Source organism: Pelodiscus sinensis, chromosome 19 (genome assembly GCF_049634645.1).
Source record: "Pelodiscus sinensis isolate JC-2024 chromosome 19, ASM4963464v1, whole genome shotgun sequence".
Lineage (NCBI taxonomy): Eukaryota > Metazoa > Chordata > Testudines > Trionychidae > Pelodiscus > Pelodiscus sinensis.
The window spans coordinates 17,108,924-17,135,263 of record NC_134729.1 but is presented as its reverse complement, the minus strand read 5'-3'; the positions used below and the strand labels follow the sequence as shown (position 1 = coordinate 17,135,263).

At 55.4% G+C, this 26,340-nt stretch overlaps 1 protein-coding gene across 1 annotated transcript in view; it reads right to left on the bottom strand.

The window, feature by feature from the left end:
- Positions 1 to 9,115: 9,115 nt before the first annotated feature.
- EFNA2 (ephrin A2) overlaps positions 9,116 to 26,340 on the bottom strand; it is a 137,050-nt gene continuing 119,825 nt past the window's right edge. The window contains exons 3-4 of the mRNA XM_006124980.3: positions 24,908 to 24,973; positions 9,116 to 14,227 (exon numbers count right to left, since the gene is read on the bottom strand). Of these exons, the coding sequence (XP_006125042.2) occupies positions 14,106 to 14,227; positions 24,908 to 24,973 (188 nt within the window). The 3' untranslated portion in view covers positions 9,116 to 14,105. The remainder of the gene's footprint in view (positions 14,228 to 24,907; positions 24,974 to 26,340) is intronic.

Sequence of the window (26,340 nt, the reverse complement as noted above, 5' to 3'; positions counted from 1 at the left end):
CTATCCCCACCCCCCTCTATCTATCTATCTATCTATCTATCTATCTATCTATCCCCACCCCCCTCTATCTATCTGTCTGTCTGTCTGTCTATCTACATACCCTCAGTCTATCTATCTATCTATCTATCTATCTATCTATCTATCTATCTATCTATCTATCTATCTATCTATCTATCTATCTCCATACAGATCCATCTGTATATTTACTCTTACCTGATCCCTGTCTCCACAGTCCCTAGCTGCCGACCCCAAGGTACACAGGGGCTGTTCTGGGCGACCCAGACGGCAAAGGCAGAATATCCCTGGAGGGCCCCACTATGATCCAGCTGGTCTTCCGGGGATTTACGGACAGTCGCCCGGAGAAGCCCGGGCAGGCTAACGCAGGTCGGGGCCATGCCTGGCATTGCACTGAAGCGGCGTTTGGAACCGATTGCCCCAGCTTAGGAAACTGGGGTGTGCAGAGCTAGAAACGGCAGAGGAGGAGCCAATAAGGAGAAAACCCCCGGACCGCTGTGTTCTTGCTGATAAGCCCGTAAGAACAGCCACGCTGCGCCAGCCCCACCTTCCCCTCGTTCAGTGTCCTGTCTTCGCCCAGGGGCCAGCGCCACACGCTTCAGAAAGAATGAACAGCACAGGGACTCCTCAAGTGAGCAACCCACCATGGGCCGCTCCTTGCTTCTGGGAGGCCGAAGTTTAGGGAGACACACAGCAAGGGGTTGCCGCCCTGGCCCTCTCACCTAGGAGCTATTGATGCACCTCTCTTCCAAGAACTTCCCTCATTCTTTTTTTGGAACCCAGCTACAGCTTTGCCTTCACAACATCCCTTGGCAAGGAGTTCCACAGGTTAACGGTGCGCTGTGTGAAAAGGCTTCCTTTTGTTTGTTTTACACCTGCTCGTTCCATTGGGCGACCTCTTGTCCCTGTGTTATGGGAAGGGGTAAAGAGCACTTCCATATTCACCGTCTCCACACCATTTGTGATTTTATTATATCCCCACCCCCCCACACACACACGCTTGGTCATCTCTTTTCGAAGCCAAACAGTCCCATTCCTTTTAATCTCTCCTCCTCTGTTCTCTGGCGCTCCTCAGTCTTGCTGCCCTTCTCTATAATTTTGCCAATTCTAATACATCTCTTTTGAGATGGGGTGCCCAGAGCGGCCTGCAGCATTCAAAGTGTGGGCGTGTCGTGGCTTTTAACAGGGGCATTATGCTATTTTCTGTCTTATGGTCTATCCCTTCCCGGATGGCTCTGACCGCTCGGCTAGATTTGGGGACATTTCGGACTGCAGGAGCCGCGCGCGGCATGTCCCGCCGGGGTATAAATCGCTGCTTTGCCCCGGCTCTGGAGCACACAAAAGGCGGTCGTCGGAAGTTGCCACTCGGAGGTGCATGCTAACACCTCCTACCTCAATCGCCCGCAAAGCCAGGCCAAAAAGAGCGAAGTGAACGATAGCGAAACGGCATCAGCCCGGCTGAGAACTGACAGGGCCTGCGCCTAGGGGGGTTGATGCGCTGGAAAGTCACCACCGATCTTTAGGAACGGCTCCTCCAAGCACAGATTCCCGGCTGCGTGGAACTGGGCTGGCAGAGCGATGGAGCTGCAGGGCTTAGATGCCTTTTGGAGGGCGGGGGGAACGAGCCAGGGGAAAGGGGACGGGGAAGGGGGTGTGCACACAGGGGAGTGTGTCGGAGGAGCCTTTGCCACTGGACCAAGTTAAGAATCAGGGTCGAGGGCAGGGGTGGAGAAACTTAGGCCCGGGGGCCAAATGTGACCCCCAGCTTGCTTGGATCCGGCCCTCGAGGCTCAGAGCTCCCCCTGCACACATTGGGGAGCCCACGCTGGCGCTCCAGCCCCCACGCTACCTCCCTGCAGGGCTGGAGTGCACCAAGTCTGCTCTCCTGGGGTCCCCCCCCAGGCTCTGGTGTGGAAGGGGACGGTGGGGAGGGGTCTTTCTCCTTCTCAGTCGGGGGCCACGGCCGTGAGGGTTTGCTTTGGGGTTTTTTGCTTGCTTGTTTTTTCTTCTCACATGTGTGCGGCCTCCGACTGATTTTTCTGGGGGTCCCTGACCCCCAAAAGGTTCCTCGCCCCTGTTCTAGGAGGTAGCAGTGAATGGCATCGGGGTGACTGTGACACCCCGAGACACACAGTGAAAGCCGTCTCCGAGGGCTCGTCGTGTTAGTCTGTAACCTTAAAAACACCAAGCCGTCCTGTGGCACCTGAGAGGCTAACCAAATAGACAGGATCGGGAGCTTTGGTGGGCAAAACCCACTTCCTCAGACGAGCTGGAGAGGAAATTACAGAATCCAGGGTATCTCTAACAGCGACAGCAGTTACCTGCCCATTGTAGGGCCAGTGGCGATGACACTGATTGAGTCAGGTGGGACGTGTTCATTCATAGCGTTTGCTGTGTGAATGCGAATAGCAAAGGCAGGGAAATTGCCTTGGTAGTGCATTACCCAGTTAAGCGCTTTACTCAAGCCCAAGGGGAGCGTGTCAGATTTGTGAATGAACCCCGGCTCAGCTGCCTCCCTGCGTCATTGAAAGAGTTACTCTCTCCTGACCTTGGGGGAGGGGGCTTTCTGTGAAACAGCAACAATGGAGCCTCCTTTTCCCTGGGCTGGGGCTGCCCTGTCCACTCAGACTGTGACGTTCTTCCAGACCAGGCAAGTCTCTTGGTGTGTGTCTGAGCAGCCCCCTGCACCATGCGGCCTCCTGGGGCTCTGGGATCCTCTGTACAGCTAATCAGCAAGAGGGCCTGGCTCAAAGAAGAGCCAAGCCAAGCCACCCAGTCCAAACCCTGACAAAGCCACTGCCCTGTTGAGAATCTGATCAGCGTTCCCGGTAAGTCGAGCACTTGGGCAGCCACACAGGAGAGATTCAAATGCCACCCAGCTGATCAGCAGAGCGCCCATTGCTGGCAGCGTGTGTTTCTACTGGTGGTGCACATTTTCACCTAATTCAGTGCACAAGACAAAATTTATTCCACACACAAATGGAAACACCTAGCAGGAACCCTGAATCTGACCCCCTTCCTCTAACTTAGTTGCATTTGCTCCTTGGGCTGCTCTTGCGAACAGTCATGCCAGCGAGGGTGACAGGTCCTGGGAATCCAGTGATTATATTCGTTATGAATAACGAACGCCATGAGCCCCCACACCACAGCCAGCCGAACACACCAGACTGTTTGTTGTTCATTTTGAGCATCAAATCGCCCCGCTTCAGCCCTCATAGAAGAGGCTTATGCATCACGTGAGGCTCAGGAACCAACACTATGGATTTAAGTGGGACCAGCACCTGGCACGGGACCCTTGGAATGAAAGTGGGGTTCCCTGTAAGCGGGGTGCTTGTGCAGCCACTCAGATTCCAGTGCTGCCCAGCTGATTAGCAGAGCACCCTCAGCTAGGTTTTGTGTTTCTCCTGTTGGTGCACATCCACACGTACCTTGGTGCACAGACAAAATTTAGTCCGCACAAACATCATCACCTGGATGGAAAAGATTAGAGGGAACATTGGGGTAGGCCCCGAGCAGGGGTGAATTTCATCTGGCGCTAGGATTGCCCCGTTGCTCATCTATAAGCACCTTAGCACTCAGAAGGGACAGTGAGTAAAGTCCTCTCCTGCCCTGGTCCGTGTTCCACATGCTCTGTACGCCCGGGGGACTGCGTCAAAACTGCATCAGTGCAAAGCGAACAGCCACCCGGGCTCGGCACAGCAAACAGGTCGCGCCGTGACTTCGTGCCGCGTCGACTGCCTGCCCGCGCGCACCAGCATACCAAGCGGAATTCAAAGCCCTGGGAATGTCGGGGATTCGAACAGCCTGGATACAAAGGATATTTATAGCCCTGAACAAAATCCACACTTTCTTCCCAGGCCGCCACTGTGCTGTGCCGAGGGGGCCTGGCAGCTGGGGTTAGTGGCTGCTGGGTTCCCAGCTCGGGAAGGGCAGAGAGAGACAGTCTCTGAACTTTAGTCATGCTGAGTGATGCTTTCGTTTAGGCGGACGCTTTCGGTGGGGTGGCTCGCTCTGTGAGCGTTTACAAACAACACGTAGGAGTGCGAAAGCGCCGGCGTGAAGGGTTCTTCCTGGGAACTAGGACACCTGGGTTCCATTCCCAGCTTGGGGAGGGGAGTGGTGTCTAGTGGTTAGAGCAGCAGGCAGTGGGTACCAGGACTCCTGGGAGGCTAGCCCCCAGCTCTGACACTGACTTACATTGTGGCCTTGGGTTAGTCACTTAACCTCTCCGTCTCAAATAAATCACTGAGCAGGGTTTGTGCAAACCATAACTTGGCACAAATCGGGTTTTGCAGAGAGCTTGGGGATCCTCTCTGGAGAGCAGCTGCGGCACGGAACGCTCTTCTTTCTCTGCGTTGCGAGCCTGCCCGTGCTCAAACACAGCGTCAGAACTTGCGTCACCAGCCCCTCTCCTGACCCCTGGCTGCGCATTCAGGTGGGGCCCGGGAGCCCTCGTCTTCACCCAGACAAACGGGTCCCGGATGCTAAATCTCTGGGGCCTGGTGGCAGCTGGTGGAGGAGGCATCAGGGACGCAAACAGGAGCCGCAGTGAGCGGCTGATGGGGCCCCAGCTGATGCTATTTCGAGAGCTCATCTCCAGCCTGGGGCACTGACCCATAAGCTTAGCCCACCACGACGGGGCCCGTGCATCGTGTCGGGGATGCTGTGCTCTTAAAGCGGGCGAAACGTGTGTCCTGAAAATGTTCCCTCGGGAAACCCCGCTCCCCCGTCCTGGTGTGGACGGCTCTTCGGCAAGTCAATTGCCAGCCCCAGAGGAAGTCACAGAAGCAGCATGTGACAGCGCAGCCCTGAGGCTGCTCTAAGTTACACCCGGGGGACAGGCCGGCCTCTGGCCACCCTCCAGACACCGGGCGCACTCCTGTAGCGTCTCGCCACCTGAATCACCGCCCCTCGGCCCCTGTCCCACAGCAGGAAGCAGGCGCAGAGAATCGGGGCCGCTCGCTAGGGTGGCTGCGTTTGAGCCTGCGGGAACCCCCCCGGCGCACGCCGCTTCTGCACGAGGCAGGCTGCAAAATCTGGACCCGGCGCCCACGTTTGCAATTGGCTCCCGGCTTCACGCTGGCCTGGAGGACGCACACACCCGGCCCGGCCCTCCCTGACCTGGGGCACTTGAACCTCTGAGCCCGAGCTGCCTTGAAGAGGGTGGGTTTTCCAGCAGCCTGAGCACCCGCCAGCCTCTCCAGATCGTCATGGTTGGGCAGGTGCCTGTCCCAAAAGAGCCTGGCTCCCAACCAGAGTTCTCCGAGTCCCCGATGTCCGGTCTGTGTTCCCGTCCAGCAGGACGAGGATGGGGCATCCTGTGAGCACCCTCAGCCGCCGGGGAACACGTGCGGAAGGGCAATTCGGATCCCAAAGGTTTGCCCCACTAGTTAGTCTGGGACGAGCTGTTTTGTTCCCCCCCCCCCCCCCCCCCCCCCCGTTCCCGCACAAGGCCGCCTCCCAGATTGCAGCAAGCCTGGAGACCGGGGTGGGCAATCATTTTTGATGGGGGGGGGGGGAAGAGGCAATCCAAGATTTTCCTAAGTGGCCAAGGGCTGCACTTTCCTGTGGAGGGGGTGCAGACTCGGGACGGAGGTGGGGTGCAGAAGGGGGGCTAAGGGTAGGGGAGCTGGGTGCAGGAGTGGGGGAGGGTCTGGGAGTTGTGACCGGGGTGGAGGGATCGCAGAGCGTTTGGATGGTGACCTGGGGCAGGGAGTTGGGGTGCAGGAGGGAGGGGGGTGCCAGAGGCAGGCTCCAGCTGGGAGGCCCTTCCCTTAGGTAGCTCCCGGCCAGCAGCCCAACGGGGACCCTGAGGAAGGCTCCCTGTGTACCGCAGCCACAGGCTGCTCAAAACAGCTGGAGGCTGCCTCCATGTGTCACCTTGGGGGCAGGGAGGGAATTTATGCCCTGTCCCCGCCCCCAGCCCAATCATCACAGCTCCCATTGGCTGGTTTCTGGCCAATGGGAGCGGCGATGATTGACGATGGGGGCGGAGGCAGTGCACAAAGAGCCCCCGCCCCCTCCCATTAGGGGCATGTGGCACGTAGAGGGAGCCACCAGCTGTTTTGAGCTACCTCGGGCTGCAGCTGGCCGAGTGCCTATCACAAGGTCTTGGTGGGGTGGCCCGGGGGCCGGATCCGACCCGGGCCTGCCCCTGCTGGAGACGAAGTGTTCCCCACGTTTGCTGGTCCCCCGGGGGTAAAGTGATGGGTGGGGAGGCTGTCGCGCCAGCCGACCGTCTTCCTGCCTGAACGTCCCTTGGCACTGAGCGTTGCAATGCCCGGCTCCGCTCCAGCTCCACCGCAGTTTGCAAATCTCGGCCTCCAACCTAACCCCGGCGCCGTGGCCGCTAACCCGGGCTTGCAAAACGATTACAAGCCGGGCAGGGCAGAACGAACCAGCAAGCAACGCCCCACCGTGTCTGTAACCGCAGCGGGGAACCGGCTCGCCAGGAGACCAGAGTGGGCACGGATCTCCCCCAGGAATGGGCTCCGGCGGGAGGTCTAGGCAGGTTTGCAGCACACGGTCCTCCCCTGGCTGGCTCCCCGTGCATGAGTATTGTTATTTCTCACCACTCCTGGCGCACAGATGGCCCTCATTAAAAAGCAAAATTAGTCTTTCACCCTCTTGTGGCAAACTTCAGAGCCTCGGATCAGCTGTATTAGGCTGAATTAATTAACAGCGGATTGTTCCTATTCTGCTAATTATGCTGAAATATGCATTAAACACGGGAAATGAACATGCGCTGCGCAAAAAAAAATTGTATTTAGCACTCAAAAAAAAAAATTTTTTTTTCTGCAGGAGGGAATTGGCTGGCAATTGGCGTCCCCCCTGCAAAGCGGGTTCTTGCCGGTGCAGCCTGCGCCTGACACAGCCTCCCTGTGCGTCACCAGAGGGTTGTTTTTCCTTTCCTGCTCCTCCTCCTCTCTTCCATGCGACGGAATGGGGAGTGGAACGGCCAACCCGCCCCCCTGGCTAGGAAAATTCCTGTAAGGCCCACTTTGCAATGGGATTGGGAGGCAGCTAGGCATTCCCATTCCCCCACTGCTGGTTGAGCCGTTGATTTGTTTTCCTGGCTCCAGACACACACTGAAGGGCTCAGAGGCCGTGTAAGTCAGATGCTGGGACGCCGCATGCGTCGCGTCCAGCTCTGTGCCTCGGTTGACCTGCTCCCCCCCTCTCTGTCTCTTTCGGCCTGGCCAGCATGAAGATTTGCAGGGTGGGAACTGAAACCGGTTTAATTCAAGCCCCGTGTGGACGTGCTTGCTTCAGGAGAAGAGTTGCTTGCGCTGGTGAGGCCTCAGTTGGAGTCGTGTGTCCAGTTCTGGGCACCGCGTTGCAGGAAAGAGGTGGCGAAATTGGAGAGGGTCCAGAGAAGAGCAACAAGCATGATGAAAGGTCTAGAAAGCCTGAGCTAGGAGGCAAGGCCGAAGGAATTGGGCTTGTTTAGTTTGGGAAAGAGACGACTGAGAGGGGACAGGATCAGGTATCTAATAGGGTGTTACAAGGAGGAGGGAGCAAACTTGTTCCCCTTGGCCTTTGAGCACAGGACAAGAAGCAAGGGGCTTAAACAGCAGCAAGGGAGGTTTAAGGTTGGACATTAGGAAACACGTCCTGTCCGGGTGGTAAAACACTGGAATCAATTTCCTAGGGGGGCTGTGGAATCTCCATCGCCGGAGAGATTCAAGAGCAGGTTGGACAGACGCCCGTCAGGGATGGTCTATGGTGCTGGGTCCTGCCGGGAGGGCAGGCGTCTGGACTTGATGACCTCTCGGGTCCCTTCAGGTTCTGGAGTTCTAGGAGCCGAATGGGAACAGGTGTCTGGGAAATTGAAAGATGCTCCTAAACCAGAAATCCAAGTCATGCAAGTCACCGGGGCTGGGCCTGTCTCTTATGGGGTCTCTACATCCGCTGATTCCATACGGGCCGCAGGCATTGCCACGCTGGGTGCTGTTGTGACCTCCCCCATGGCAAAGATGTAACTGACGATATAGGGCTGGCCCTAGAGAGCTACTGTTGATTCGCCCCAGGCTAAGGGTGAAGACTCCAGCCCGGGCGGGATAGTCCCCTGAACAAGGATGCTAGGCAGGGGGAGGAGACAGGCCGCGTGACCCGTGAGTTGCACCGTGGGGCTGCTCGCTGGGGTGTTTAACGAGGGCTGCCCAGCGCTGGTGGTAAGTGACGCGGCAGCGGCCGGGCAAGGCAAGGCAGTGAGCTGGGGGGCCCATGTCACCATGCGCCTGTGGCAGGAAAGGGGGCTCCTTGTGTTTCTTTACAGCACGGGCGGCGAGTAATGCAGGCAAGGAAAGGCATTGCCTTCCCAAAATTGCCTGCCCTGCCCAGCCGCAGGGAGGGGCTGGGACCACCCTGCACGGCAGCCCTGGCCCACAGCTGGGGTGTTGCGGGGCTTGGCTGGGGTGGGAAGGTTGTGAAGGGGCGTGGTCTTAGGGGAAGGGGTGTGGCTTTGGGCAGAAGGGGTGGGGCTTCTTGTGGGCTCCTGGCTCCTTTTGCGATTTTGTTTCTTGGCTCGCCCGGTGCCTTTGGATTTCTGAGACCCTGCAGCCATGCAGATTAATTGTGACATGAAGGGGTGGGCCACAAAACAACAGCTCTTTGCACTGCTCAAAGCTCCTTGCCCCTAGAGATCTGAAAGTCCTTAATCCTTTCCCAGAGCTACCGTATTTATGTAGCCCAGGAAAACTTGAGCCCCTTGGGGGGAAACTGAGGCACGGAGCTTTTCAGCAACTTGCTCAAGGTCAGAGAGTTGGAAGGTGGAGAGCGGGGACAGAGCTAGGAACCGTGAGTCCAAATTTCTCACTCAAAAGACTGGATTACCCTCCCCTTACAAAGCGGGGACCCAGCCCCCTATTCCTAATTTCAGCCTCTACAGCACATGCCTTCCTGGTGCTCGGAAGAAAACCCAGGACTTCTGATTCCTACTCTCATTTCTGGAAGCTATTCCCTGCCAAAGCTTGGTATTTTCCGGGAGGGGAAGAAAACACTCACCAGAGATCAAAAATACAATAATACAAGCCAGGCAAACCACTGGAGAGGGTGCGGAGGAAAAGGCAGGAGTTCTCAGAAGCAATGGGACTCACACGATGTTTTATTTTAATTTTATTATAAAAAATACAGAATCCAAATTAAGTTGGGATCAGGTTACCATCAGCACGACGTCTAGAACGAAAGCTGCATGTCTAAGATCCAAGCTAGGCTGAGCTGAGACCAACAAGCAAAAAACAGTTCCCGTAAGATGAGTTCTTCCCCGAATGAAAAACCAACCCTCCCCCCCCAACACAAATCACCCCCCCTCCCCCGGCCCTATTTCTTAAATTAAGAGTTTCACTGAAATGCTGCTTCCTTGTTTGCTTTTGCTTTATTCTTTCACGGTCGCTGTAAGATAGAAATTACAGACTAAGTGCCGGATTTCACCACTGGTCGACTGCCCGTGGACTGAAGATGATTTATGTTACGGCAGCCAACCCACATGAGGGTCTTATTGTGCTAGACGCCAGACATTCACAGTAACTCTCCTGAAGACGGTAAATCCTACAGTGGTCGATAGATGCTTGGCTGTGTGTGTGCACCCCCCCAGCCCTGCGCAGAGAGCTGGCACAGAAGACCGTGAGAAAACCACTCAATGGTCACAAGATCTGCTAAGGGCTGAAGACGCCCGGCCAGGTTTGATGTTGACAAAGCATGATGCTACAGGTGGAACCTCTCTAATCCGGCATTCTCTGGTCCGGCAACATCCATAGTCCGGCATGATTTTAGTTAGGCTGGTGTCTGCTTATCGTAGGGGTGGCTACATTTCCTGCAGTCCCATAAAGTTTGTTTCCAGCCCCCAGTCCTGGCTCTCCGGGTTCTGTGATGGTGTTTAGCTCTGATTTAACCTCTACGTGTCTTCTAAGAGCCCAAAAAGCAGTGGAATGGTGGATAGACAGCATTGACCCATGGTGGTTTGGCAAATTCTCTGCTTCGACACCCGTCCGGTCCTGAGGGTGCCGGAGAAGAGAGGTTCAACGTGTAGGATCCTGCAGACCATAGCGTACAAGCATGCCATAACAACGGATCAGCTCCAGGAACAGTCGTCCGCAAGCCAGACAAAGCTACTCCCGCTGAGATCTAGCTTTCTAGCCCCCATACAAAGAACGTAGTTACTGCCCTCTGATGTGGCTACTTATCACTCATCTCCTGATCCGAGCTGCTGACCGTAGCTTTCCGGAGGGATCAGTGGGGGATATTTTTGTACCATCCTAGCTAGCGGGAAGTGCTGGTCCCATCCAGGATCGGGGTGTGTTGGTGTGAGTGCACCGGGCCTGGCTCTTCTTAGGGTATTTCTGTCCTATCGGCCCTGTCCTTGCCCACTTCCGTGGGCAGGTCCTGCCTCTTTCCTGGCATGTGATACAAGGGCTTGTGGTCTGGCTCTCCTCCTCCTCCACGCCCGTAGGCCTGCAAGCTGAGCCCGGCTGCCCAGGATGGAACCCCACCCATCAAAGGAAGCATTGGTACAGCCGGGCGAGCGGGCTGGAATTTTTAAAGGAGGCATTGTCCATGGGAGTTGGGCACTTGAAAAAAAAAAAAACCCTTCACGCTCCTTTGAAAATTCCTGCTGAGTCAGCCCCCGATTTAAACACGAGCACAGGAGCAGTTCCATGGACCCGCGGGGCCACTGACGTCCTTACGTCCCTCGCTGAATCCGGTCCGAACGGCGGACCAAAGGTCCCACCGGATTCACATCTCCCGAGCGCCAGCCCTGCCTCGCCTCCCCGGCACCCCGCTGGCTACTCGACCGGGCCAAGGAAGCAACGCCTGGCCCCCTCCGGACCGCGGGGAGGGGTGCGTGGTGCTTTCGTCTGCCTTGCACAGCCATTCCCTGCTCTAGGTACCATGGGGGGGGACGGGGATGTGGGAGTGTGTGTGGAAAAGCAGAGCTGGAATTACTGAGAGTCAAGATGAGCTGATTGCGAGGTTTTAGCTTCCTAGTCTAAAAAATAAAACCCCACGAAAATGAACAGAAAACCTTCCGTAAACTTCATTCTCACGAGACATTTAAAAAACCCAAACGGCCACAGTCTAACGCCTGCTGGCTGTATTTACAGAAGTCCCAGGGCCACGCCGGCGGGGACCCTGGCGTAGCCACGGGCGGGGTGAAGACGACGCCCGGAGAAAGCTCGCTTCTCGCTCTCTTTTTTGTACGATCATCCGGATGCGGGTTTGACATCTGTGCGCTACTGCCGGGCGCGGAGGAGACGCCGGGAGCTCGCACGGGGCAGCTGGGTCACCGAGGCTCATGGGGACGCCCGCCGATGGGGCTCCTGCTTCAGAACGTGATGCAAATGTCCCCCCCTATTTCCCCAGACAAAGACTCTCCCCTCTCCTCCGCTGCACCCCACGGAGAGACACGTCCGCGCTGGCCGCCTCTCTGATGGGCACAGGCCTGTGCTAGGAAAAAGCAGCCAGTCCCCTGCCCCGGCCGACACCACCGCCTCTACCCTGGCCCTTTGCTTCTCCCCCTTCTGAGTTCTCACTCTCGGGAATGGAACTTCCTGGGGCCCCCAAAGCCTCCTGGAGCCCAGGAGAAGGGGGAGTTTTATTTAGAGAGGGGTCAGGGCCCAAACGCCAGGCCAGGCTGGCCAAAGTGTGGCTGGCAGAGCCCCGCCCAGACCGGTGTGGGGGTGGCACGGGAGGCTACAGGCTTCTGTCCAGTGGGGAGGGAGGCTTGCTGAGACCCACGCCCGGCAGGCATCCCCCATGGGGCTGGAGCCCCCGGCCACAGACAGACGCTCTAAGTCCAAGGCCTTGAACCGCTGAAGATCCGGGCGTGCGGCTTGGAGAGGCGGGAAGCCGGGGGCCTTCCAGTAAGGACGGGAGGGGCTGGGAGTCGGGTTTGGATGGGGGGGGGGTGTTACATTTTGCAGAACGGGCTCTGCTGAGTCACCAGCGAGGCGCCGGTCGGCGGAGGCAGGAGGAAGGAACGGAAGCCAAGCCAGTGGCTATTCCAAGCCAGGCACCGTGCGACCGAGGGACAAGCCATCAGGACGTGCAGGATCGACCGAGACTCGTAAAGAGAAGGAAGGGCGCCCGGGGAAAACTCCAGAGATCTGCCCCCTCTGCTCTGCCCTTCTTCTCTCCTGCCGGCTCAGCCTGATTAGCAATCTGGCGGCGGAGCAGCGCTGAGAACAAGACCGATGGGACTGCTCTCGCCGCGGCCACCGGAGGGGGAATTCGAAGGGCAGCGCCGGTGGCGTGGATCCGTGTTGGGATCGGGGGGGTTATGTAAGACGGGGCCCTGCATTTGCCACGTGGTTTGGGGGAAGCAGGGAGAGGGGAGGGGAAAGCTGCCCTCAGTGCTGGGAACGGATTAAAAACCCGTCAGGAGCCACGCTAGATGCGAGGAGGAAGGGCCCCCAGTAAAAATCCTCGCCTGGCATAAACCGACGTTAAGTCAGAGGAGCAACACAAATGATTCGGGGGCTGGAGCACATGACCTACGAGGGGCGGCTGAGGGATCGGGGCTTGTTCAGTCTGCAGAAGAGCAGAGTGAGGGGGATTTGGTAGCAGCCTGCAACTCCCTGAAGGGGGTTCCAAGGAGGCTGGAGAGAGGCTGGTCTCAGTGGTGGCAGGAGGAGCAATGGGTCTGAGTCGCGGGGGGGAGGTCTAGGTTGGAGATTAGGAAAAACGATTCCCCTGGGCGGGCGGGGAAGCGCTGGGCTGGGTTCCCGAGGGAGGGGGTGGAGTCTCCGTCCCTAGAGGTGTTTACGTCCCTGGCTGGGAGGGTTGAGTTGGGCTGGTCCTGCCTTGGGCAGGGGGCTGGACTCGATGGCTCCTGAGGTCTCTGCCCTCCCTGGGATCCTGGGATTCTACGCTCACATTCCTGCCATTGCCCCACCCCAGCGGCCCCTTCCCCAAACCAGAGTTTTGATCCTGCTCTCAGTGGCGAAGGCCCCTCCCCACATCTCCCTCCCCCCCTCCCCGCCAGCGTTGCCCTTTGCTTCTCCACTGATGTCAGTTGCTCAATTACCTTTGCTGGCTTACTGGCAGCCCTGCCCATCCCTCCCCCACAAAACCAACAACCCCCCTCCCACGCCCACCGAAGAAACAACCCACCAAGCCACGAAAATGGTACCGTCGTCCCGCAAGGATCTGGCAACTGTCCCAGGCCAGCGCTCCGCCCCAGAGCCTGGGGGCAGGGACAGGCATGTTTGCATCTGGCCCCCCTGCCTGCAAACTACAAGCCAGCAACGGCCAACAGCTGGGCTAGTTCAGACTCCAAAGCAAACCAGCCGAGAGCGCTGCAGTTCTTGTCCCGGACCCAGCATGTCCCAGAGTCCGGGCACTTCGGTCATTTGCCAGCCACCGAATCCCCAGTTTGGGGACGGGGAGGGAGCCCCGGAAGGAAAACCCAAGCCCCATAGTGATCCTGCAATGCCTTGACGGGTCGTCCGGGAATGCTGCTCAAGGAGATTTCTGACGGGGGAGGGTGTCTCGTTTTGCAGCTGAGTCTCCAGAAGTGCAAGAAAAGCACGAAACCAAAAACAACCAAAAAAAGGGTGAGGGCGGGGGAGGGGAGCCTCTAATATTTGGTCTAGAAATTTAAAAAGCAAAATCCTACAAGGAGGATCAAAGCGAGCTGAGCCCCGGCACCAGGAAAAGTGGCCGTCCCGGCAGCAAGAATCCAGCGCGGAGCCCACGCTGCTCTTATCCACCGTCGTTTGGTCGATACCCCCTCCCCAAAACCAGACTGCTGGGGTGCACGGCGGGGGTGTTATTTTGTACCTCGTCGGAAACGTTGCAGCCTTCTTCCAAGTGACTCCGTGCCACGACCAGCAATTCTCCGAGCTAGAGGCTGGGCTAGAGGGAAAAAAATCCTTCTTTGCGTCCCTTGCCCAACCTCGCCGCCCCGCCCAGGTGATGCAGTTCAAAGGTTCTTGCGAAAGAGACAATTGTTTTAAAAACAAAGCAAAAGGCTGGCCCAAGAGGGTCCGTTCCCCCCAAGGCAGGCAGAGCGCGTCTCTTCTCCAGCGGGCGTCTGTCTCTCCCCCTCGCCCGGCTCCGCTCACCTCTTCCTTTGCTTTCTCCTCTCGGGGCTAGGAGCTGAGAATGGTCCAAAACACGGGCACCACCACCAGGACGACGTGTGGGACCCTGAGGCTGCAACACGAGTTGTTGCTGGTGAAAATAGGCTCCGGAGATTCGTACAGGGAGTCATCTGGGAAGGGGGAGGAAAAGAGAGACACGTCAGAACACCCCCCGGGAAGCTTAGCACCACGGAGAATTGGTTGGGTCTCTCCCAGGATCAGAACTGTCAACACCAGGGGGTTGGAAATCGCGAGTCAGACCCCCTCCCTCCCCCCAAAAAATCACAATTGACTTAAAAGTCATGGGACGTTAAAGTAGCAACTATTGGCTTCTTTTCCCACGTGCGCTCTGGGGTTTATTTGCCTTCGCGGGGGCGTGGCGGGGAGCCACATGTACACTTTTCTCCCAGCCAGCATGGTGAGAATGGTGCTTCCCGAGGGTGTTTAAATTAGGGATGTTCAATAGCGGTTAATGGAAGAGTCGATTAACCTCGAGAATTCTTATCGGTTAGTCGACTAGTCTAGAGTCCCCGGAGGTGGGGTCGGCAGCCAGCGCACTCTGGCTCCACCCCCGAGGAGCCCTCTGCAACTCCACGCTGCTGCCTCTGTAGCAGGCACATTGCAGGAAAGGTGGAGAAATGTTTAGTGTCATTAATGTGCATAATCAGAGACGTGACCTCCTTCTTGGCAGGTCAGTCGCTCGCCGTGTGCAGAGCAAACCTCCAGTTTCTAACCCTTTCTTCTTGGGTGCATCAAACTTCTTTCCCAACCGATTCTGTCATCTCCTAGAGACGCATGGGCTGTGTCTAGACTGGAAAGCTTTTCCGCAAAATCATCTGCTTTTGCGGAAAAACTTGCCAGCTGTCTACACTGGCCGCTTGAATTTCCGCAAGAACACTGACCATCTCATGTAAGAGCGTCAGTGCTTTTCCGGAAATACTATGTTGCTCCCGTGCGGGAAAAAGTCTTTTTCCGAAAGACTTTTGCGCAAAAGGGCCAGTGTCGACAGCACAGTCGTGTTTTCCGCAAAAAAGCCCCGATTGCGAAAATGACGGAAAAGCATCCTCGGAAAATCATGCCAGTGTAGACGTAGCCACGGTGTTCTGGGTCATCTCCATTGTGGGAAACTAAACTAACTGGCATTGGCCACTCTTGGCAGACAGGACCCTTGGCTACATGGATCTTTAGCCTCACCCAGTCTGGCCGTTCTGATGTTCTTCACTGAACTGCTTAAACCTTGATCGTTTTTCCTTTTGGATTTTATTTCAGTGGGTTCTTCCACATTCACCTGCCACTTTCCCCTGGCTTCCTTGGGTAAGCTATTGTTGGTCTTTGTTTTACATGATTTATTGTAGCCACAGAGACACAAACAAAGGGAGCAGAAACACCCCCACAGTCGGGGGACGTGATTAGGCTAAAGAGCAAGAACGCGGCCAGCCTCTCGCAGTCGAACATGGAGCGTGAGGCCTTCGGACGTGCCAAGAGTGGCTTAAACGACTTAAAAAAGCCAAACGTGGGTTGGGCTCTTTTTAAAATTCGCCCTCCGGTGTTTGAAACTTCACGGGGCGCGTCTTCAGACTTTCTCCTCCCCGCCGGGGAATTTTGGTCCTTTATTTCAAACCAAACAGCGGGACCCGAAGCTAGAGAAGGGGGCTGGGATTGCTGCTTCGCTTCATTTGGGGAATGAAGAGCCAAAATGCGTATGCCATCATAGGACCCCTGGAGGCAGAGTTTCGAGGAGTAATTTACCACACTGGCCTCTTACCACACAGGAACCGAGTCAGGGAAGGCCCAGGGTCCGGGGTCAGGCCAGCCATAACCTCTCGCTCTGTCTGGCCAAGGGGGATCGATTGAGCACGAATAAAGGGGTAAAACGTGACCCCCGGAACCAGAAAACCAAGGGAGCTGCAAATGTGTTGCTGGCAAGCGCCAGTCCAGGAACCAGCGCCGGCTCTGATCTAGGGAACGCATAAGCGGGTGAGTCACTTGGCCTTTTATAAAGATGCCACATCCCAGGGGCCTTGTCTGACGACAAGGTGATCACTCTGGTTGGGACCGGCTCTCCTGTGCACCTGGGCGGTGTCACTGCACACTGACGGCTCCTTCCACGCCTTGGGCCACGTGTTTGGGGCCTTCCTCATGGCTTAATTCCCCAGCAAGCAGGTTCTGCAGCACCTCGGAGGTGAAACCTGACTTCTGCCTCAGGCCACGCCCACCATACTGCCTAAGCCCCGCCTCTTCCCACCCTTGCTCCGCCCACTCCCTGCTCAGTTCTGCCCCTCCCTCCGCCCAGCCTCTAGAATGCTCCCAAACAGCTGGTGGCAGCAGGCAGGAGGTGCCGAGCTCCACCCCTGCAGCACCCAAGGAACCGCCGCCCACGAATCCCACATTGTAGCCTATCAAGTTGCTTTCCTATCATGATCACAATAGGTTTGTGTTCATTTCGATTAATTTGGTGATAGTGAAAAGCTGTAATGCAAAAAATCTTCTCCAAGCTGCCCTCAGCATTCCTGTAGGTCCTTTGTGTTAGCTTGACTGATGTCTGGGTTCAGGTGTAACACACTAGGTCTTACGTCTGCCCAAGGGTGTGAAGGCCACTAATACTAACACAGCAGCACTCAACTCCTTGGGGGCGGACTTTGCCATTAACCCCCCTGGGTACAGTACAGCCCAGCCCTAGGCTGCCTGGTGAGTCGGGTTCCCCTGCAGTGCAGTGGCTCCTGCTCTAGAGCAGTGGTCACCAACCGGTCGATCGGGATCGACTGGGAGATCTCGGAGCCTCTGACGGGGGATCCTGATCGGTTTGGCCAAGAGGCTGTCAAGTGCCAGCCCTTCAGCTGCCCCTGCCCCCGCTGCTGCGCATCTCCTGCCCTTTGCCTGGGAGCTGCCTCCCCCACCGCCAGGAACCTCCTGCTTGCTGGCAGGGGAGGGAGAGGAGGATGCTGACGTCAAGGTGCCCCCGCCTCCCACCCTGTATCTGTCTCCACAGAGCACGGTGGGGGGGGGAGGGAAGAAGGCACAACAGGGCTTGGCATGGAGGGAGTTTGCTGGCTGCTTTAGGGAGTGGAGCAGGGCCAGGACAGGGGTGAGCCTGCCTTAGCCCCAGTGCATCCCCACCTGAGATAAGCAGTGCCCAGTCGGAAACCACATCCTGAAACCCTACCCCAGTCACGAACCCACTCCTGCCCTAGACCCTAGCACCCCTGCCTCCAAACACCTTCCCAGAGCCTGCACCTAGAACCCGGACTCAGCTCAGAGCCCCTCCTGCTCTCCAAATCCCTTAATCCAAGGCCAGCACCTGCACCCCAACCCGCTGCCCCCACCTGGTAAAACTGAGTGAGGATGGGGGAGGGAGGGAGGATGGAGCGAGCAGCGACAGGGCCTCGGAAAAGGGGCACAAAGGAGGCTGGGCCGGGGTGTTTGGGTTTGAGGTGGATCTTGGATTGCCCTTCAATTCAAAAAGTGATCGCGTGTTTAAAAAGGTTGGAGACCCTGCTCTAGAGGGGAACAAGATGGTCCAGGCCCTGAGCGCACTTCCCAAAGGGAGCCATGTCTACATGACACTCAATGAAAGGGCAGGCTTGCACTCGAATGAGAGACCTTCCGTAGGCTCACAGTCCAGGGGGTTATATTGGATCTTTTGACCATGCTGCAACAGGCCGTTGGCAAGATCAGCAGGAGCTGAGGTTTGCAGACTTCCATGGTTGTGAGACAGGCTCACCCAGATACTGGTCAGAACTATTTATGGTTTCTTGGGTCTGAAAAAGGGCAACTTAGGCCCGGATCTGTCACCCCCAGAGGATGGCGGGAAAAATACCCTCAGACACAGCAGATGTATTCAGGGCCGCATTATGACTGTCGTGGGCCCCTTCCTCTGTAAAAAACAAATATTAAAAACTATTTTGGATATAACTTTAAATACTTGAACATTTTATTTTTTTTTCTGTTTTAAGCCAAATTTAATAGATTTTCATGGGCCCTAAAAGTTTCATTTTTTTCTGATGTGAGAAAAAAATTGAAACATTTTCTTCGACCCTAAAAGTTCATTTCTTTCTTCTGATTTTAAAAGAAATTAAAACATTTTCGTGGGCCCCTAAAAGTATTGTGGGCCCTAGGCACAGTGCCTACTGTGCCTAATGGATAAGTCGGCCCTGGGGATGTGTCTACACTGGCAAGTTATTCCGGAAAATCAGCCGCTTTTCTGGAAAAACTTGCCAGCTGTCTACACTGGCCACTTGAATTTCCGGAAAAGCACTGACGATCTCATCAGTGCTTTTCCGGAAAAACTATGCTGCTCCCGTTCGGGCAAAAGTCTTTTTCCAGAAAACTGTTCCGGAAAAGGGCCCGTGTAGACAGCTCAGGACTGTTTTCCGCAAAAAAGTCCTGATCGCGAAAATGACCATCGGGGCTTTTTTGCGGAAAAGCGCATCTAGATTGGCCACGGACGCTTTTCCGCAAAAAGTGCTTTTCCGGAAAAGTGTCCTGCCAATCTAGACACGCTTTTCCGAAAATGCTTTTAACGGAAAACTTTTCCATTAAAAGCATTTCCGGAAAATCATGCCAATGTCGACGTAGCCGGGATGTGTTATTAAATATAAGTCCCAAATATTAGTTCAGGCTGAGTTGAGCAATGAGGACACAGGTTGCGATAGAGAACCACAAACGAATTGACGTATATGATAGTAAGTGAAGAGCAATGATATAGTGACCAATAGGAAAAGAACACTTCAGCATCAGACGCACCCCCTATTGAATATGCATAAAACAAGTGATCGTCAGCGTTACTTGGTATAAAAGTGGGACGTCAGCCAAGGGTGGATGGGGAGGAGAAGATATCGTCCTTGGAAGGGCCAGAAGGATGGTCCCTGGGCATGATGGAGAAGGTGAAAGTAACGAGAAAGATGATGGGCTAACACCTAAGATTGTGCTAGAAGGAGCGATGTCAGTAGATGGTCAGGAAATATGAATGGCCATTCTCTGTCTTACGAAATTGAGGGGTTTGTGACTGTGCCAGCTTTATTAATACACTGTCAATATTGGAAATACACAAGAGTGTCTATATTGTGAGTGTTGTAACGTGCACATCAGGGTTCCCAATCACAGTATAATTGAATACTGGGCCTGATCCTGGGACAGAGAACCTGTTAACCCTACGGCGGGTAATTAGAATTTAACATAATCTTAGATCAGGCTACAGGAAGCAATTAACAGAACGAGGCAATTAGCGCATGGCTCCTCCCGTTGTGCAGTCCAGTCTCTGGCTGTCGAAAGCGTAGGGACGTCCAAGCCGTCTCCTGGCCAGCAGCCCCGGGAGGGGCTATCCGCGGGGAGCGGTTCTAACTCCGTTCTGGACCCCGTCGCGCCTCTGGCTCACAATGCCCCTGGCAAAGCGCTGTGCGGGTTTACGGTGCAGCGAGCGGAGGGCTCAGTTCAACCCGCTGCCTGTTAATTTCGTTGCATGGCACCTGGCCCTTCCATTACGGGAAGGAGTAAATCACACGGCCTGATCACCGTCTCCACCCCAGTCACGGTCATCCAAACCTCTGCCCTACCCCCCCGCGTCGTCGCTGCTCCAAGCCGAAAAGTCCCAGCCCTTTGCCAATCTCCTCGTCAGGGTTTCGACTAGAGGCCACAGTGCCATCTGAAGACGGGTGCTAGCGAAGCAGCCACGCACTCCTCCTCGGGCAGCCCCGCCGGGTGTCAGAGGAACCCCTAGTGCCAAGACAAACACAAGCCCTTGCGAAAGGAGTCGAGGGATGTAATGGTTCCACTATTGCCTTAGTGGCACGCTTACCCGGGTCACTGGCTAACCAGCACCCGGCCCGGCTGGCTCACGCCCTGAGTTCGGAGGCTGCCTGCAACCAGTGAAAGTGGGAAAGTCAGAACAGCCTGCAGAGGGGATGATGGGAAATGAAAATACCTGCTGGGCAGGTATAAAACTGCCAGAGTTGCCAACCCTCAGAAATTTCATTTATGGACAAAATGGGAAATATTTACGGACAGACACATTTTTTCCCGGAGATCCTTTTTATACGATAGCAAGACGACATAACTGGCCAAAAGTGAAGAGTAACCAGTGTCATTCCTACACCACTGTGCTATTTAACTCACTTTCATTTCGTGAGTCATGGTCCTGGATCACGTGATTCACACAACGTCACCTCAACCACTGAGCTAAATAACCAACTAAACCGCCCAATTTCCACTGCTCCGCAGTGAAATGTCTGAAGCAGCACAGAAGAAATTGAATTGCTATAGAATAATTGCCGTGTTTTGAAATTTTATTGCACTTTTACGAAGTTTACGGACACCTAAATTTTTTTACAGACTTCACGGACATGGCCAATTTCAGCTAATTTTTTAGAGACTGTCCATAAATGTACTGACGGTTGGCAACCTTAGGCGCTGCTTCTGGCTTTGTGGGTCGATGTTCTCGAGGGGCAGAGGGCAGGGTGGTTTTGTTCTGCTTCGTTCCCACCTGGCCGACAGCCCTCCGGGACTATCTGCCTGCCTGCAGGGCGTCCCGCGGGGTTGGAGGCCGACAGTGGGGTTCCCAAGCTGGCTGGGACCCGGAGCTGTCCAACGGGGTCTTGGGTTTTGGGCTGTCAGTTTGGAGAGAGGAAAAAAAGCCAGGCCCCGGGCAGCCTGCAACTTCCCAAGACACCCGGCGGTCGTCTCCCACTGGCCAGGCTGCAGCTGGAGCGGGGTAGCCAGCTCTGTGCCGTGCTGCAGGCGAGAGGTGAGTGAACTGCAGAGTCCAGAGGAGAGCGACAAAAATGACGGGCAGGTGAGAAGACCTATCCGAGGAGGGCAGGCTGAGAGAACTGGGCATGGTAAGTCTGGAGGGGGGGAAGCGGAGGGGGGATGGTCATCAGTCAACAGGCATCTTCACCATGCCCAGAATCATGTGCAACAAGGGAGATTTCAATCAGACATTAGGGGAAACTCGCTAACTGCACGGAAGAGGAAGTACTGGAAGAGGTTACTAGGGCGGTTGTGGAATCCCCATCACCGGAGGAGATGAGAATGCATTAGACGGATGCTCCTTAGGGATGGGCTAAGGATATTCAGTCCTGTCTCAGCACAAGAGGCAGAACTAGACGACCTCTGGAGGCCCTTTCCAGCCTGACATTTCTCTGAGTCCCGTTATCTCTCTCCGTGCGTCTGTCTGTATTTCACACGCGCTGTGACGCGTCCCCGGCCGTGTGTCTGTCTGTATTTCACATCCACTGTGATGCATCCCTGGCTGTGCATCTGTCTATATTTCACACGTCGTGACGCGTCCCTGACCATGCTTCTGCCTGTATTTCACACCCACCGTAATGCATCCCTAGCCGTGCGTCTGTCTGTGTTTCACACATGCTGTGACGCGTCCCTGGCCATGCGTCTGTCTGTATTTCACACACACTGTGACGCCTTGCTGGCTGTGCATCTGTCTGTATTTCACATGCGCTGTGATGGGTCCTTGGCCGTGCGTCTGTCTGTATCTCACACGCGTTGTGACACGTCACTGGCCATGCGTCTGCCTGTATTTCACACGCGCTGTGACGGGTCCCTTTCTGTGCGTCTGTCTGTATCTCACACGCGCTGTGACGGGTCCCTTTCTGTGCGTCTGTCTGTATCTCACACGCGCTGTGACGGGTCCCTTTCTGTGCGTCTGTCTGTATTTCACACGTGTTTTCTTGTAGTATAAACTGCAGCTAAGCGAACAGGTCGTAGGGAGGAGAATTCTTGGGGGGTGAATCCCGGGACGGGCTCTTATCTGCTCTTGTTCTCAGCGGCTGTGCACTATGGGAGAGGGCGCGGGGCACTCCCCACGCTGACCCCGGGATAGGGGGTACGGTTCTTGCTCTGTAAATGGGATTAGGAGGCATTTCAGCCCGATTCTCTCCTAAGCCTGTCCCTGACAGCCGAGGTTACCAAATATGCGGGTGGCATTGTGCGAGGCGGATTAGATCCGACCGCTGTTGCCAACTTGTAAGAAGCCTGGGAGACTCTGTCACTCTGGCCAGACCTGGAGATGGACCCAGGTTTGGGAAGTCAAAGGGCAATTGCTTAATAACAATCCAATAATCCAGCGTCCAAAACCCTAAGCAGCAAGCAAAGCAAAGGGCATTCAAGGGAATAAGTTAAATTGCGACTAACGCTGTTAACATGGTCCCTGGCCTCTGCTCTCTTATGTTTATTGCTGGATTAAGGATCTTACAGACACGAAGCCAGGAAAAGCAAGCTTTCTCCTGGCCGTTGGCACGATTTTCTCTTGCTCCTGCCTGTCCAATTTCCTTCCCTCTCCTGCGTCTTTTCTTCTGCTCTTCTTCCTCGGCTGCTGCTCTTTGGCAGTGGGCTACACACGTGTCACGCCTCGAGGCTCCGTGCAAGATCCCAGTGCAAGGTGCTGCCCAGATCCATCGTAACAGGTTCTGCCTCCGAGAGCCTGCAGTGGAAATAACTCCCAGCAGCGTACCACGGGGGGCTGGTCCCGTGAGGCGCGGAGTATGCCCCGTTGCCCTGCACACGCCCGCTCAGCCACGGATGGTTTTGAGCAGCCTAGTACGGGTGCCACGCCGAGCGCCCACAACGCTTGAGATCAACGGGCGCATGTGGGAGCGTTCAAGAACTTGGCAGCTCTGCAAAATCAGGAGCACGCCCTGTCTCGGGTCGCACGTCCAGAAAACAGAAGCATTCGAAAACGAGTAGTCTCGTGGCACCTGAGAGACTAACCGAAGTACGGAGGCTTAGGAGCTTTCGTGGGGAAAATCCCCTTCCCAGGATGATGCAGTGGAGTGGAAATAACAGAAACCAGGTTATTTATACCAGTGGGGAAAAAAGGACCGGGTACTTGTCGGACCGATGCTAATGAAGACTTTTGAAAATATAGACCAGCTCCCGTGACACAAGTTGGCATATCAGACCCTCATCTGATGCTGAACAATAAATAACAGGTTGATTTAGGGTCTCACCCCAAACGCGCCGACATCAATGGGGGTTTTCTAGGTACAGCCCCTCCGCCGGCGCGGTCCCCAAGCTCAGCTGGGGAGGCCGAGTGGCAGCGTTTTTTTTCGATCGGCAAAAGTTGCCCAAGACCTAGACCGTGTTTTAAAGCGGTTTCATTATTCGGAGTTTCATTGTGATGACAAAAAGCAGCCGCGTCCTTTTTACCGGTGTAGCCGATCCTTCGTTCCCAGCCGCTGCTGCACACTAATGACATGAGAACCGGAGGCGCAAATTATTCATTTGGGGTTTTTTTAAACGCCTGAGTTATTCGGTTCTGAAAAGCGGCCACTGTGCCGAGATTATTGGGTTTTTTTCCCCTCATTTGAAACTCAGTGGCAAGCATCCCTCTTGCAGGTTATGTGCTTGGCATGAATCTAGGGACCATGCAGTCTCTCGCCGACTTTGGCAAGGCTGGTGTGTTGCGAATTCAGGTGCCCTTCAGCTAGGAGGGGAGCCCGTGTGGTGTGTTCTTCCCACACAACGATCCTGGCACAAGGCTGACGTCAGCGCGCTTTCAGGGCTATTACAATAGCAGGTGGAAAGGGGGGTTTTAACACTGCAGCCGGATGACCCGTGGGCACAAGTTCGAGAGATGGGGATGGCTTGAAGAGCCACAGGATGTTTTTATTTTTGTGCATTGCAAATTAAAGCAGGAAGAGCAAACAAATGCACAACAAGGCACCCTCTGCACCTAGGGAGACGCAGCACACGGTCCCAAACTCCTCCGCTTGTGTCATCCAGAGTAAGTCCACCAAAATCAGCACTGGAGGATCTCAGCACAAAAATCAGCACAGGCTGGAGGATCAACACTCTGGCAATCGATCCTCCGGGGTGCGATTGAGCAAGTCTAGTAAAGACCAGCTCAATCGAATGCTGAGGGCACCTGCGGCGAGGAGTAAGGGAAGTCGATGGGAGTGTTTCTCCGGTCAACCTCCCGCTGTGGGGCTACCCCAGAAAATCGATGCAAGGTGCGCCGGCTCCAGCTATGCAATTCACGTACCGTGCATCGATTTTCTTTGCCGGTGCAGACTCACATCATGGATCTGGAATTCTCCCCATGCATCAGAGGTTAACGAGACTCTTCTCGGGATCCTCGGAAGTGTTTCCTGAATGCGTTTCTGTGCTGGTATAACATCTCCCTGGGAGCAAAACCCTACAGCTAGCAACACGCACCCTGCACCGTCTCTCAGGGCAGGGAATGGACGGGCGCAGTGACTGTGGAGGGGGTTCTTTTATCCAGGGTGCTGGACACAGACCACTCTACCTCCACATGTGCTGCCCAATGTCACTGCAGGGGGGGTCTCCCTATGTCCTGGCTTGGATCATTTGACAGCCCCCTGCCTATGCAACGAGCACAGGCCAAACTGGAGGAGACTGGAGGAGCCGATGGTGATTGTGGGGTGATGCGGGGCAGAGCCCCACAGGTTGGGTCTGGGTCCGAACTTTTGAAAGTTTAAGGCTGTTGAGATCCAAGCGTTTGGCTCAGCTCTGCCTCTCGCATGGGGCTTGGCCAAATCTTTTCCCCCTTCACTGAAGCCGTTGTCCTTGAAGGGAAATTTAATTCGTAAAATCCCCAACCTCCCAGAGCTCCACATGGCCATGGGCATGACGGTTTGCCTGATTTCCACCCTTGTCCTAGCACCGTATGGGGAAGCCCACGAATATTTGCATTTGGCTCTAGGACTGGAACCGTGGCTGGTTCTGGGCCTGGCTCCATGTGGCGAGTCCCTGTGGTCTAAGCTCTGCAGAACAAGTTCTCCTCGCCCGCATCCCCAGCATCCTCACTTGGTCGCGGGCCACGCCCGGGAGCTACTTACTTGTGGGTCGCACATACACCTTCAGCTTCAAGCAGGGCCTGTCCACCATGTTAGGAGGAGTTGCAGCTGGAAGAAACACAAAGGAGGGAGAAAGAGAAACACGGCGGTGTTAGAAGAGGCGTGGGTGGAGGCAGGAGATGGTCAGGCGGGTGCAATGTTATTAGACATACATGTCATTGCAATATTTAAACCAATGTGGGCCAGCGTCCCCCACCTGCCCCCCCAACCCAAACTGGTATCAGCTGATTTCTTACAGGCGTCGCACCAGAGCTGGGTGCGGAGGAGATATTTGCGGAGGGCATTAGCCTGAAAAATCATTGATCTGTTTGTAACCCCTCCTGAATTCTCCTATAAATAGCAGCTTGGGCTTAGCACACAGATTTTCCTTCTATGGCAACGGCTGAGTGGGCATTATAGCTTTGTCTCGCGCCTGGGAGCGGGGGGTTCCATACTCTCCGGAGGACCCTGTTTCTGTTCAGTCATTAGCAATTGGATTTCAAGGCTCCACATTCAAGCAGGACAGAAATGTGGGGCTGCTCCCATGTCATGGGGCTGGATCCCCCGGACGGAGCGCCCGCGCTGGGAGACAGACCCTCGGAAAATGTGATTTTGTTTGGGGGGTTTGTGTGCTGTGCATTTGGAAAGATTTGGAAAGGGAGCCCGTTGTGCGGTTTTTGTGATGCGCACAGCCGGTGCCAACAGGCTGAGGCCTTCCAAACTCGTTACCCCCCGGGGCCTCTGAGCACCCAGCAGACATGGGGTCATAGGGACTGGGACTCTCATTCTGGGTCTGTGCAGCACCTGACACAAACAGGCCGTGATTGCAGCTGGAACCTGCTACGGCCAGCCCCCACCACAACATAGGAACAGCCGCCCTTGTCGCGCGCTACCACACTGGCACTGACAGTCTGATGCCCTGCAGTGCAGGGTGAGTCTCCCCTCCCCCAGATGATTTCACTTTCAACCTGAAATGCGGGCAAATATCAGGCAGCCTGCAGACTCTCCAGGGACGCGGCTCATGAGCGGAGGGTCCCTGCGCGGGCGAGAGCAGGGTGCAACTTTCCTTTAAAACTGCTACTTGCAAAGCTACTGCTGAGGGCGAGCGTGCCCGAAAAGCAATTGCTCTGGCTTTTTGCCGAAGGGAGAAGTACGCCTGGTTTTCTCCTGTTTCCCTTCTCCCAGCAAAGGAACTCACTCTCAAAAGGCAATGAATTACAAACTGGCGAAGCGTAAGACTTTATCTGTTCTTCCCAATGTCGGCGCAGCCGGCGGAACTCACTGTCACTTGACAGTATGGCGGCTTCACACGATTCCAAAGGGGAGTTGACATTTATACAGATAATAAAAACTTCCACACTTATATTGGATAGACTGAAAATGATAAATGGGATACAAGCTCTCATGCTCGGACATGGGCCAGCCCCGGGCTCACA